This window comes from Cydia pomonella, chromosome 23 (assembly GCF_033807575.1).
Source record: "Cydia pomonella isolate Wapato2018A chromosome 23, ilCydPomo1, whole genome shotgun sequence".
NCBI classification, from domain to species: Eukaryota; Metazoa; Arthropoda; class Insecta; order Lepidoptera; family Tortricidae; genus Cydia; species Cydia pomonella.
The window spans coordinates 11,069,340-11,081,802 of NC_084725.1; the positions used below are offsets into that span (position 1 = coordinate 11,069,340).

Below are 12,463 nucleotides of genomic sequence, written 5' to 3' on the forward strand. Positions count from 1 at the left end.
AAAAAAAAATATTTTAAATTTTATGACGTATTAAAAAAAACTACTTACTAGATCTCGTTCAAACCAATTTTCGATGGAAGTTTGCATAGCAATGTATATCATATATTTTTTTACATTTTTCATTCTGTTATTTTAGAAGTTACGGGGGGGGGGGGGGACACATTTTACCACTTTGGAAGTGTCTCTCGCGCAAACTTTTCAGTTTAGAAAAAAATGATATTCGAAACCTCAATATCATTTTTTAAGACCTATCCATAGATACCCCACACGTATGGGTTTGATAAAAAAGATTTTTTTGAGTTTCAGTTCTAAGTATGGGGAACCCCTCAAATTTATTGTTTTTTTTTTTCTATTTTTGTGTAAAAAATCCTAATGCGGTTCATAGAATACATCTACTTACCAAGTTTGAACAGTATAGCTCTTATAGTTTCGGAAAAAAGTGGCGGTGACATAATCGGACAGACAGACGGACATGACGAATCTATAAGGGTTCCGTTTTTTGCCATTTGGCTACGGAACCCTAAAAACCCATGACTCAAGACCAAATATCTGTGTTCATCACACAAATAAATGCCCTTACCGGGATTCGAGCCCAGGACCATCGGGTTCATAGGCAGTCACTACACACTAGGCCAGAACGGTTGTTTTTATGATATAAGAGTCAAACGAGCAGACGGATCACCTGATGGTAAGCCATTACCACCTTCAACACCAAAGGGGTTGTAAGTGCGTTGCCGGCCTTTAAAGTGGGAGTACGCTCTTTTTGATAAACTTCATCTTATTTTGTTATGATGATGCCAGCGGTCAATGCGTGTCCGATAGAGACAGGAAATGGCGATTCAATGTACGAAATTATGTTTGCTTACCGTCCTCACTTTAGGCTAGGAGGTAGATTTACTTACGTGTACTGTTTACGGCCAGTCACGGGGCGATAGTAACATATTAAATTTAATGAAATAGACAACCGTTCTGTGTATTCAGGTGGACTTATATTGTATAGTACATAATTGCTTGAATTATTTTTATTGATAATAATATACCGAGTGTGGTCTGTAACATGGGCTAATAATTTAAACATATATTATCCTCAAACGATAAAACTTTTGTTAAACAACCTTTGAAACCTATAAATCCTTTAGACTTCCTATTATCACGCCTTAGGGCGCAAGGTAGGGCAAGGCATTCTCCATACAAACCTTGTGAAAGTTATATTTGTTAGTTTCGGCACTATAGCATTTAATTTCATTTTTTGCTTGTATATATTGGATATACGCAGAACTTGATGTAGAAATTTTTCTTTATTAAAAAAAAAATACAAAAAAAAAATACATCAAGCCCTAGCTAACAGAAAAATAAGCATATTTACCAAAAATAATAACTGTAGCGCAAACACAAACGAAGAAAAACGCGCACAAAGTTTGTATGGAAAGAGCTTGCCCTACCCTTCGCCTAAGCAACAAAATTCGCAATTCAGTTCAATTCAATTCAAGTTATTTATTTGTAAACATAGGTAACAGTGTTGGTACTTAACTAAATAAAAATAAAAAATATTATATAAATTTTAAAGTGTCGTAAAAATCAAAAATCAAGCTATTTTTAAAAATGGCTGAACAAATGTTGGTCAGTTTGAGGACACAGACTACAATTTAAATAAATAAATATTATAGGACATTATTACACAAATTGACTAAGTCCCACAGTAAGCTCAATAAGGCTTGTATTGAGGGTACTTAGACAACGATATATGTAATATATAAATATGTATAAAATACTTAAATACATAGAAAACACCCATGACTCAGGAACAAATATCCATGCTCATCTCACGAATAAATGCCCTTACCAGGATTTGAACCCGGGACCATCAGCTTCGTAGGTTGGGTCACTACCCACTAGGCCAAACCAGTCGTCAAAAATTTATAAATACTTAAATTCATAGAAAACAGACCCATGGTGATTTAATTTATTGCTCCTAATACAGAACACACCCGGTAATCATTATATATAATTATTTATTTTCAAACATTGTCTTTCTTTGATGCTTGCACAACTGGCGAGAAATTAATACTTTGAACGCTGCGAGACTGTTCTCGTAGCGTTCAAAGTATTAATTTACGTTATTTTGTCTTAATAGGTACTGGGTAGTGCAGAAAACACTCTAAATAGGTATATATAAATGAGGCATATCTATGTGCATTTTGTGTTTGTCAAAGTGTTGTGTTGTGTTTAGAAAAAATACAAATTGAAATGGCAGAAAGTGCAGAAACAAATTCATGCACATCATTTGCGAGACAAGTAAGTTGTACAATTATTTTTTATACTGTTTCGTTTAAACATAACAAGATCGGTGTCTTTCGTTATAATTATGAATATAAAAATAATAATAATAAATAATAATAATTCAGCCTATATACGTCCCACTGCTGGGCACAGGCCTCCTCTCATGTGCGAGAGGGCTCCCCAAATCCGCATTGGGCTAGCGTGAGGACTATAGAGTCCTCACGCTAGCCCAATGCGGATTGGGGACATCACATACACCTTTGAATTTCTTCGCAGATGTATGCAGGTTTCCTCACGATGTTTTCCTTCACCGAAAAGCTAGTGGTAAATATCTAATGATATTTCGTATATAAGTTTCGAAAAACTCATTGGTACGAGCCAGGATTTGAGGAATATAAAAATAAATAAAATAAATATTTGTGTACTTTATGACAAAAGACCCATAGTAATCCCAAGAATACTTATGTTGTACGGTCACGTCTGAAAATATCGATACGGATAAAGTGCCAAAAATATGTATACACTACCCTAATATGTGGGCCATAAAGTCGTGTATAGATATTGGTACTTCGACTGTGTCGATGTTTTTAGACGTGACTGTACTTAGACAGTTATAATACATAAATACCTACTTAAATATTACATAGAAAACACCCAAGACTCATAGACAAATATCCGTGTTCATCACCCAAATAAATGCCCTTACTGAGATTTGAACCCAGAACCATCGGCTTCCATAGGCTAGGTCACTACCCACTAGGCTAGACCGGTCGTATAATATAGTAGATTGTTAACCAAGGGATGAAAGGCACACATTTCGGTCGAGGTACTTTCTTACTGCGCTCGAGCGCCAATAGTCCGGGACTGAAATGATGCCTTTAACCCAAGTTAAGCACTTTACTTTTCATTTCGAATACGGGAAAAGTGAAATACATGTGTATTTAAAAACATGACAACAAATTCATAACTCATGGCTTGATAAACTTTTATAGTATTTCTTGAGGGTGCTTTCAATTAACAATTTCGGTAAAATTATCGTGATTTATGGAATGGGGAGTTTTTTTTAATAAACAACTTGTATGTATATTTTTAAAGTAAAATTATTGGTATATACAATCATATAAAATAGCTACTTATAATAAAATTAAAAACTAATTAAAATATATCTAAATAAGGCCTCCGCGGCATTGTGCCAAACTGCCAAAGATGCTGGCAACATTTCCTCCGTGAATGGCAATACTTATGCGTTAAAGTTGGCTTGATAGAAAATATCTCAGAAACATAGACATATGTATAATACACATACACAATGACAATTTTAATTTTATTTTCAATTGTGTAAGTACTATTTTTACACTCCATACGATACCAGTATGATTTTAGCAGAAAATAGCTAATAATAGGCACTAATTTTTAGTTTTAATTTTATTTTTTATTGTTAAAAATACAAGACAAAAAATTGTCGTAGTTAACTGTAATGTAGCATGCAAATTGTTATTTTTAGCTGATAGTGAATTCTTTAGCGCCTATAATCAATAAAAACTGGCAAACTAGGAAAAGTGCCATCCTGCGAGACAGGCATAGCCTAGTGCAGGTGTCACGGGCAATTTCTATAACTTGAAACAACATTTAGCAGTGTTTAACTAGAATAAGTTTACTTAACCTTGTTTTAATTATAAGTTTCACTGTTTTAATAAACTATTTTGATTTGATTTGATTTTTGATAGGGTCGAGGGATTTCACTAGCCAAATTTTAAACAGAACTTAATTAACTTAATAGATATATACCGAGGGACTACAGAGGTTTTCATTTCATAATAGGATTATTTAATTTAGTTTTTTTCATTAAATTATTATAACTAGCTTAAATCTAAAATAGGCCCTTTAGTCATTGTACCAAGGACGCTGGCGGCATTGCCTCGTATCGCAATGCTGATACGTTGTGCGAAGAAGCCAGCTCTTCGCTCACCAGTTACGTCAACCAGACGCTTCGCGATTTCTGCAAAAAACAGATTAACGTTAAAACCCGTCACGATATCTGCCGTCGCATGTTTGAGCGGCGCGCCTAATTTTTTGTGCCTTTCTAATTTCCTGGCTAAACGATTTGCGCGCTGTAGCGAGTCAAGCCTGTGCTAACGGCCTTACTTCTACAATCTGTTTCAGACATGGACAGTTTCAGCGGTACTGCTGAATATGGTGGCACAGGGTATGGTGATGAGCTTCCCTTCGGTGATGCTGCCGGGGTTGAAGGTCGATACAGTGATAAAAACTGACGCGGAAATGATGTCGTGGCTTGGTAGGTGCTTATTATCTTAAAGCAAATGTTTCAATATCTAGGATATTTTCTCCTCCGTCATACCTAACTGGCTGAAATTTGGCTTGTTACCTGGATAGAGGCATATAATCTTTTTATCCTGGAATTTATCCCCTAAGGTGGTGTTTTGTTTGTTCATAGCAGAATCACTTGGCCATAATTAAAGAGTGCGATGAACATTCTCTGAAGATATATTATATGCACAGAGGTACACATCAGAATTGTCTAGCAGATGTGTCAGCCTACAAATCCCTAATAGACTTGCAGATTTGTCCGCCAGACAGATTTGACCGACTCATGGACGAATACCTCTTATTATTCATAATACCTATGACTTTATTGTTGTTTTCATAATTCTAGCATCTGTGGTGGGCTTGGCGACCTTTCCCGGTTTCCTGATCTCCGCCTTCCTCATGGAACAGTGGGGCCGGAAGACCACGCATGCCCTGGTCATCGTGCCGGGCATTCTGGGCTGGCTGCTCATCTACTTTGCCACGAATGTGACCACGCTTATGGCCGCCAGGATCCTCAGCGGCATCTCCGCTGGCGCCAGCGTCATATTAGGTGCCGTTGTCATCGGAGAATACACCAGCCCACAACACCGGGGCATGTTCCTAAACCTCAAGACTGCTGTCAACTATGTAGGCAATACCTTAGTCCACCTTGTAGGCCACTATTATCCTTGGAGAACGGTGGCCATTTTCGCACTAGTCCATCATATCATCGCTTTTGGAATCGTCTGCACTTGGCCTGAAAGCCCGGCCTGGTTGGCCACAAAATGCAAGTTTGATCAGAGTGAAAAATCATGGATGTGGCTGAGAGGCAATGACTCCGAATCTAGGATAGAATTTGATAGTATGATCACTACCCAGAAGCAGAGCCTATCCAAAGTTAGCGAGAAACCTAATCTCAAAACTCACTTGATGAATTTTCTGCAGAAATTTACTAAAAAGGACTTCATGAAGCCATTGCTTATAATATTTTTCGCTGAGATGTTAAAAGAGGCATGCGGGAGACACGTTTTTCCAGCCTACGCGTTACAGATAATGGATGATATCACGGGGGATAAGTCTAAGTCGTTCTACTACACGCTGAGTATAGATTTGATTACTACTTTAAGCGCCACTTTTTCGTCGGCACTGGTTCGCGTGGTAAAGAGAAGAACCTTGCTGTTCGTCACTGGCGGGGCATCTTTAGCCATCCTAACGGGCATCTGTGTTTACCTTTACTTGACTGCTATAGACGTGATATCGAAGGACCGAGCTTGGCTGCCTGTGTCGATGTTTATGCTGTACTTTGTATTGACTAACTTGGGTTGTACTGTTATACCTTTAGCCTTGCTTGGAGAGGTGTTCCCAGTAGCTCACAGAGGAGCAGGCTCTGCTATGTCAGGGTTGATCTTGGGTTCCTTTCTCTTGATATGTTTGAAGATTACCCCCGCAATGCTTATTAGTGTTAAAGTGCATGGGACTTTTACTATATACGGCGTAGCCATGGCGACCTGTCTAGTGGCATTGTACTTTATTCTTCCAGAAACAAAAGACCGGACTCTTCAGGAGATCGAGGATTACTTTAATCATGGACGGTTCGTTAGCGATGAGAAAGATTGTGATGACAAAGATGAAAATACTAAAATGCTGAGTTGATTTGTACATTTTTCGGCTTTTGTCAAGTTTGTAAGAGTAGAGGCTAAGTCGATTAGTTTTGTTCGATGCTTTTAGAGCTCCTCGCAAAACTGTTCGTGAAGCTCTTATGAGATAACTTCGGTCTTGCAAATCGGTTAATTGCGTTTTTTATAATGATTTACTTACTAGGCTTATTAGTTAAGATTAATTTTATTTATAATTTGACTAGTTATATTTATTGAGAGACTTACACCTTTGTTGGCTTAGTTATTTTATAGTTATTATCTTTGTTATTTTAGGCATTTATTTTGTTTCTGTATTAATACGTGAGTATTTTGTTTGCGTTGGTTGACTTATTTACTATTTAAGAAAAAAAATATGGTTGTTTTATCATTTATTCACTAACAAAGTATCACAATCACAACAAATCCAATACAATTATAGTACTTATTTATTTATTTATGTTTTATTTTCGGTAGATAGATATATAAAATTAATAAACTATTTTAATGGTGACAACAACAATAATACTTACAATAAACATATCATACGATGTTAACTTTTAAATATTCTTACGTATACGCATCAAAATATTTTAAGGCAAGTTAATAAAAAATTTACCTAGTACTGATATACAAAAACAAATATAAAAAAAAACATATTAAATCACTTAAATACTAAAAAGTACGTAGGTAATTAGTTTTAGTCAAAAACTGATTTAAGAAACTTTCAGTAGTATATTTATAAAATGACTAGGTATAATATGTATCTAAATTAATAAACTGTAAAGGTATAGACAGGTGCGCGTGCGCGTTGAAATACAGGGAAAATCGGAAATCAAAGTTCGTCAATTGCGGGCATTTTTCTATGTGACTCTAATTACGTCTCTGTAAAAGTAAAAGAGAAAAATCCCCGCAATTTGCGAATTTCGGTTTTCGCGGTAGGCCCCCAGATGCTATAAGAGACGGCAAAGCGCGTGACGTGCGGGCATGGCTAACATTTTAGCATGCGCGCACGTTAATGCACAAGCAGCCGGTGAGCTCTGGGGGCCTACCGCGAAAACCGAAATTCGCAAATTGCGGGGATCTCTTTTACTTTTACTGAGACGTAATTAGAGTGACATAGAAAAATGCCCGCAATTGACTAACTTCGATTTCCGGTTATAGCCCTTGCCTTAATTGTCACTATAATTATATTCTCTGTGTATAATATGAACTATAACAAAAAAAAACACAACAGTAAATGCGGATTTTATTTTAGAGGGCAAAAATTTAATAAAATATGTTTATAAATATAACACGATGAAGCATTTTTAAATACTGAAATAACTAATGTAATAATCTTATATCGTACACATTTAGCTCAATTTATTATTATTTAATCATATTTATGACTAGTTTTTATTGACTTTGGAGTTCTCAGATTCGTTATCATCTGAAAAACAGATCACTCATACATACATACCATAATATATAGAATAATCAAACTTTAAGAAACATCTTACTAGCAAACTCTTTCAAAAAGGCACAGATTATCTGTTAAGACGTTTTTTTTCGTTGATATGTTATCGTTTTATAATGAAATAAATAAATAATAAGTTTAAATTATAATTATAAAAACTTCGTCATTTAATTATTTAAAAGTACTCGTACAATCTAAAATAAAAACATAACTTATTTGGTAACGGTTGATCGCATGTCAAAAGTTTAGTTAACTCTAAGCTCGCTTTTATATTCCAGGTAGGTACTTAAATTACAGTTGCCTCAATTAGTCCAACCTAGGATTTAACAAATGGAGACGCCTTGTGTGTAATTTCTACGTTACATACAAAAAGTCATGTCAGATAAACGTCAGTCCATACAATACATATGACCATTGGCCGAGGTTTTCGACAGAGGGGTAAGCTCTTAAAGGCGACTCCAGTTTTTAAATCCTTCAAGCGTCCAACGGATCTGTCATTTTTTCAAATTGAATATGAAATCAATTGGGTAGACTTAACACGCTAACTACTCAAAGGTTAACTGGAAGAGATCCCTGAAAGGGATAAGTTCACCTTTGTACGAAACTCGTCTTAATCGTAAGTTACTTTTATTAAGTGTTTTTGTCCAAAAAAGAGTTTACTATTTCCACAGAATAAGTAATAGTACTACCGTATAGAAAAGAAACTTCCTACAAAACCGAAGTTTGACAGCGATTCAGGGACGAATCATGCTGTCCCTTTCTAATGTATGGCACTATCCCTTTCGGCTATTTAGGGTTGGTAATTGGTAATAAAACTTTATCTTTACGAATACAAAAATGCGGCGAAGCACATTCCATCCATATAGGAGTATAAAACAACTAGTTATGATACTTGGTGAGTCTGGGATAATATCAATTCGTTAGTATGTAAATATTTGTTTTCGATAAAAATCGTATTGACTATGAAATTGCTTCTTTAGGTTAAATCATTTATCTAATTTAACAACAGACTATGAATTGAAAAGTTGGAATAGGTACTAAGAAAACTAAGAAATTAAAATATTGAAAAGTAACTAGTATGAAGATTGTTTAGTTAGCTCAAGTATACTTTAAGTAAAACCGGGTGCTAATTACTTTATTACCTTGTTGTTAAAGAACCATTAGCGACTTGGCATGAAAACTTAGCGTGGACTCCAGTAATTTCGCAAACCGAACTGTCATTTTCGTACCTAGAAAATAGCAGAGTTAAAAATAAACAGAGCTACCAACTAAAAATCCGAATAACGCGGAGCTGCACCAGCTACATCGAGCGCAACAGGTCTGTAGTAATCCTTCATCTCTCCCCACCCGCGCGGCGCCACGTTGAAATTCGGGCCTGACACCAACGGCAAGCGAGGACTTACGGGCGCCGCGTACACATCATTCAACTTCGTCGGAGCCATAGGAATAGGAATCTCCTGGTTTTGCACGATAATCGTTGGCGGAGACACTGGGAACGGCTCCATTTTGGGCAGAGGGTGCTTCAGCGCGGATTTAGGGTAGGTCTTCTGGTTGCGGAGACTGGACGGCGGGCGGTAGGGCGTGTCGTGTGTTGGGACTGGCGTTGGTGTGGTGGATAGATTCGTTGTGTTGCGACCTGGAAAGCAATATTGACCGTTAGGTTGGTTCACACTAATCAAATTATCGGATAGTGTTTTAAAAATATAAATACAAATGTATCTTTCTTAGAATATGGTGCAAAGATGGTCAAATTACAATAAGTGCGTCATATACTGCCTCTATCGGCGTAGAAGTACCTATATTAGGCATAAGCTGGTTGATATAGCTGGTTGGTGGTTGAACTACGTCCACAAGAGAGGTATGGGCATTGTGAAAGTCATCTCGCTCTGTGTGGTAGGGCACAGCACAGCGGATGTCATTCCAGATCTAGAGCCTCTGCTCTAGATCTGGACTGGAACTGGGGAAGTATCTCCACCTTACAGAAAATCGCAGCCAAATAACACTAGACCCTACTCATAGTGTTGTGTTCCTGCCGGTGAGTAAGGTTGCCAGAGCTCAACGAGGGGCGGCAGGGGGTCGGCAACGCGCATGTAACTCCTCTGGAGTTGCAGGCGTACATAGGCTACGGATACTGCTTACCATCAGACGGGCCGTATGCTTGTTTGCTACCGACGTAGTATAAAAAAATATATAGCCGGTCAAATAACTTTGTCAGTAGAAAAAGGCGCGAAATTCAAATTTTCTATGGGACGAACACCCGAGCCTACATTTTTAAGATTTGCCGCTTTTTTCTATACTGACGGGAATGGCTTGACAGACTTAATGTTTTACACCTATCAATTAATTTAAAGTCAGCAAAAGTATATTAAAGGAGACTGATTCATTGTAATGTTAATTAGTAAAGGGGACGACCGTTTTTGACCGATATTGTGCCAAAATATTTTTAATAATTTTCCAAAGAGGAAAATTGGGACTACGTTTGTATGGAAAGGTTTGTACGTGTCTATGCCCATATAAAATAAATCGCGTTAAAAAACAAATCGTTTTGATAACTTGTATGGAGAATATGGAGATGACAGTCATCATACCCAAGCTATTTGAATAGAATAATACTAGGTATATAACTTGATAATTCCACAACAGCATTGCATTCTCACTTTACTTACTTACTTCACTGGCTCGTGACCCAAAAAGGATCATAGCCTCTGACACAAAAAATTGACACTCTGCCCTATCCTGCGCCACTTCAGGCCAGTTCAATGTTAATTAGTAAGGGGGACGACCGTTTTTGACCGATATTGTGCCAAAATATTTTTAATAATTTTCCAAAGAGGAAAATTGGGACTACGTTTGTATGGAAAGGTTTGTACGTGTCTATGCCCATAGAAAATAAATCGCGTTAAAAAACAAATCGTTTTGATAACTTATATGGAGAATATGGAGATGACAGTCATCGTACCCAAGTTATTTGAATAGAATAATACTAGGTATATAACTTTACTTACTTACTTCACTGGCTCGTGACCCAAAAAGGATCATAGCCTCTGACACAAAAAATCGCCACTCTGCCCTATCCTGCGCCACTTCAGGCCAGTTGGTACTCCGAGGGCCGACAGGTCTTTTAGGACAGCGTCACTCCAGCGGTATCAGGGTATCTGACACCTAGGTTACATATTCTAGACAGATCAATCTTACCTCTGCCCTCATGCACCCATTTGACGGACCGTTTCTTCCGGTTCACATACATGCTCTGTCCGCGACTCATATGGTTGCTCTGGTCGCTCAGGCTCCTCGATATGGCACGGGCCAGGTCCATCTGCTCTTTGACCGTGGGGTGGACACCGGGCACGTAAAACGCTGAGGAGGCGAAGGTTTTCTCTGGAATTTTGATTGATTAAATGAATATCGTGTTTAACATGAACATTTTGGGAACTGAATGTGAAAGATCTGTGTTTTAACCGTTTTAATTTTTGCATTTATTGTTTCCGATTTTGTATGCTAGGCGTCTATTTACGGCGCATTTATTTGGCCGTTTTAGCGCTTTTTAAAGTAACCAAGTTCTTATAATAAAAGAATATCAAAAAAGCAAAACGTACAGACACATTTATTTAACTCATATAAAAATAATATTCATCTAGTGCATAAATCCAGAGGCGAAAATGTCGAGGACGTTTGTATTGAAAAATCACCAATAATGTTTCCTCTTAAGAAGTTAAGGGATAAATGCAAATAACTGCCAACACAGAGTATCCTAAGAAGATGTAGTACTGACCAAACTTCCGATCCTTCTTGATGAGATGCTCCTCCGCATCAGGCGCCGGCGTGAAGATCTTGTTCAGATCCACCTCCTTGCTCAGCATTGGGGCGTTCTCCAGGTTTTCCTGTAACCACCACGGAGGCAGAATACATTAACATTGAATCAATATGTACTTTTAAGTTTAAAGATTGACTCACTAGGCCAGCCAGATCGGTCGTCAAATAATTACAGTAGGTACGACATTCAATTTTTTAACTTTAAGAGCATAAGCTAGTCAGACCAAGCTAAGTTGGCAGCGATTTTGATAGCCCAGCTTGTGCAAGTGTTAAGTAATCGTTATAATTTCATAGAAGTTTGACGTTTAAAATAGCACCCGCAATGTCTAGGCTGTCAAAATCGCTGCAAACGGCGAACCGCGATCCACTGTTGTCGGAAACGTTAATAAATTTCATTTATTGAGAGACCAACTGAGATCAATTATTGTTAGTAAAAAATGTATATCTTAAAATATATGATTAGTACTATACACAATAATGGGAATGTCAATATCTTATGATGATTAAGAATAAATAAATTAATTGAAATTGAAAAGAAGTGAAACTAAATCAAACAAAATACAATAAAAACAAAATTCGATCAAATAAAAATAAATAGAAATAAAATTAATTTTAAAATGTTTCATTCAATATCGCTATTAATTAATACAGATGTCAAATTTGATAAAATGTCACTTCATACAATTTTGCTATTCTATACAGTTGTCAGGATGTCAGTGTAGATATTTCACATCCCGGTTCAGGTGCAAACTACAACAGCGGTTGAGATATACACAATCTACCCGTTCAGATATCATTCTCAGAATGCTGTTGGTACTGGCGCGGATCCGGCGCACCAGGGATGTACAACGCTTGCGCATAGTCGCGTGGAAACAGTCCACCCGCGCCTCGGCAAACATCCCTGATGCACTACAGTATCGCGGCAGCCCCATCAGCACCCTGAAAGCGTTATTGAACTGTACACGAAGAG

General features: G+C 37.3%; 2 protein-coding genes across 8 annotated transcripts in view; one reads left to right on the forward strand and one right to left on the reverse strand.

Annotated features, from left to right (window-relative positions):
* Positions 1–1,298: 1,298 nt before the first annotated feature.
* Positions 1,299–6,514, forward strand: LOC133530626 (facilitated trehalose transporter Tret1-like). Its single transcript, XM_061868633.1, has 3 exons — positions 1,299–2,295; positions 4,444–4,576; positions 4,955–6,514. Exons 1-3 carry the CDS (start codon positions 2,248–2,250, stop codon positions 6,238–6,240), a joined length of 1,467 nt encoding a protein of 488 aa, XP_061724617.1. The 5' UTR covers positions 1,299–2,247; the 3' UTR covers positions 6,241–6,514.
* An 86-nt stretch (positions 6,515–6,600) lies between these two features.
* The window catches only part of LOC133530640 (uncharacterized), a 40,391-nt gene continuing 34,528 nt past the window's right edge, over positions 6,601–12,463 (reverse strand). For all 7 annotated transcript variants that reach the window (XM_061868655.1, XM_061868653.1, XM_061868650.1 and 4 more), the window contains 3 exons: positions 11,453–11,561; positions 10,876–11,058; positions 6,601–9,316 (listed from right to left, as the gene is read on the reverse strand). In XM_061868655.1, the coding sequence (XP_061724639.1) occupies positions 8,949–9,316; positions 10,876–11,058; positions 11,453–11,561 (660 nt within the window). In that variant the 3' untranslated portion in view covers positions 6,601–8,948. The remainder of the gene's footprint in view (positions 9,317–10,875; positions 11,059–11,452; positions 11,562–12,463) is intronic.

Bases quoted from the DNA above. Each gene is read 5' to 3' on its own strand.
- LOC133530626 (XM_061868633.1), top strand. From the start codon at position 2,248: ATGGCAGAAAGTGCAGAAACAAATTCATGCACATCATTTGCGAGACAA. The intron at 2,296-4,443 runs GTAAGTTGTACA...AATCTGTTTCAG, and splicing joins GCACATCATTTGCGAGACAA to ACATGGACAGTTTCAGCGGT. The intron at 4,577-4,954 runs GTAGGTGCTTAT...TCATAATTCTAG, and splicing joins GGAAATGATGTCGTGGCTTG to CATCTGTGGTGGGCTTGGCG.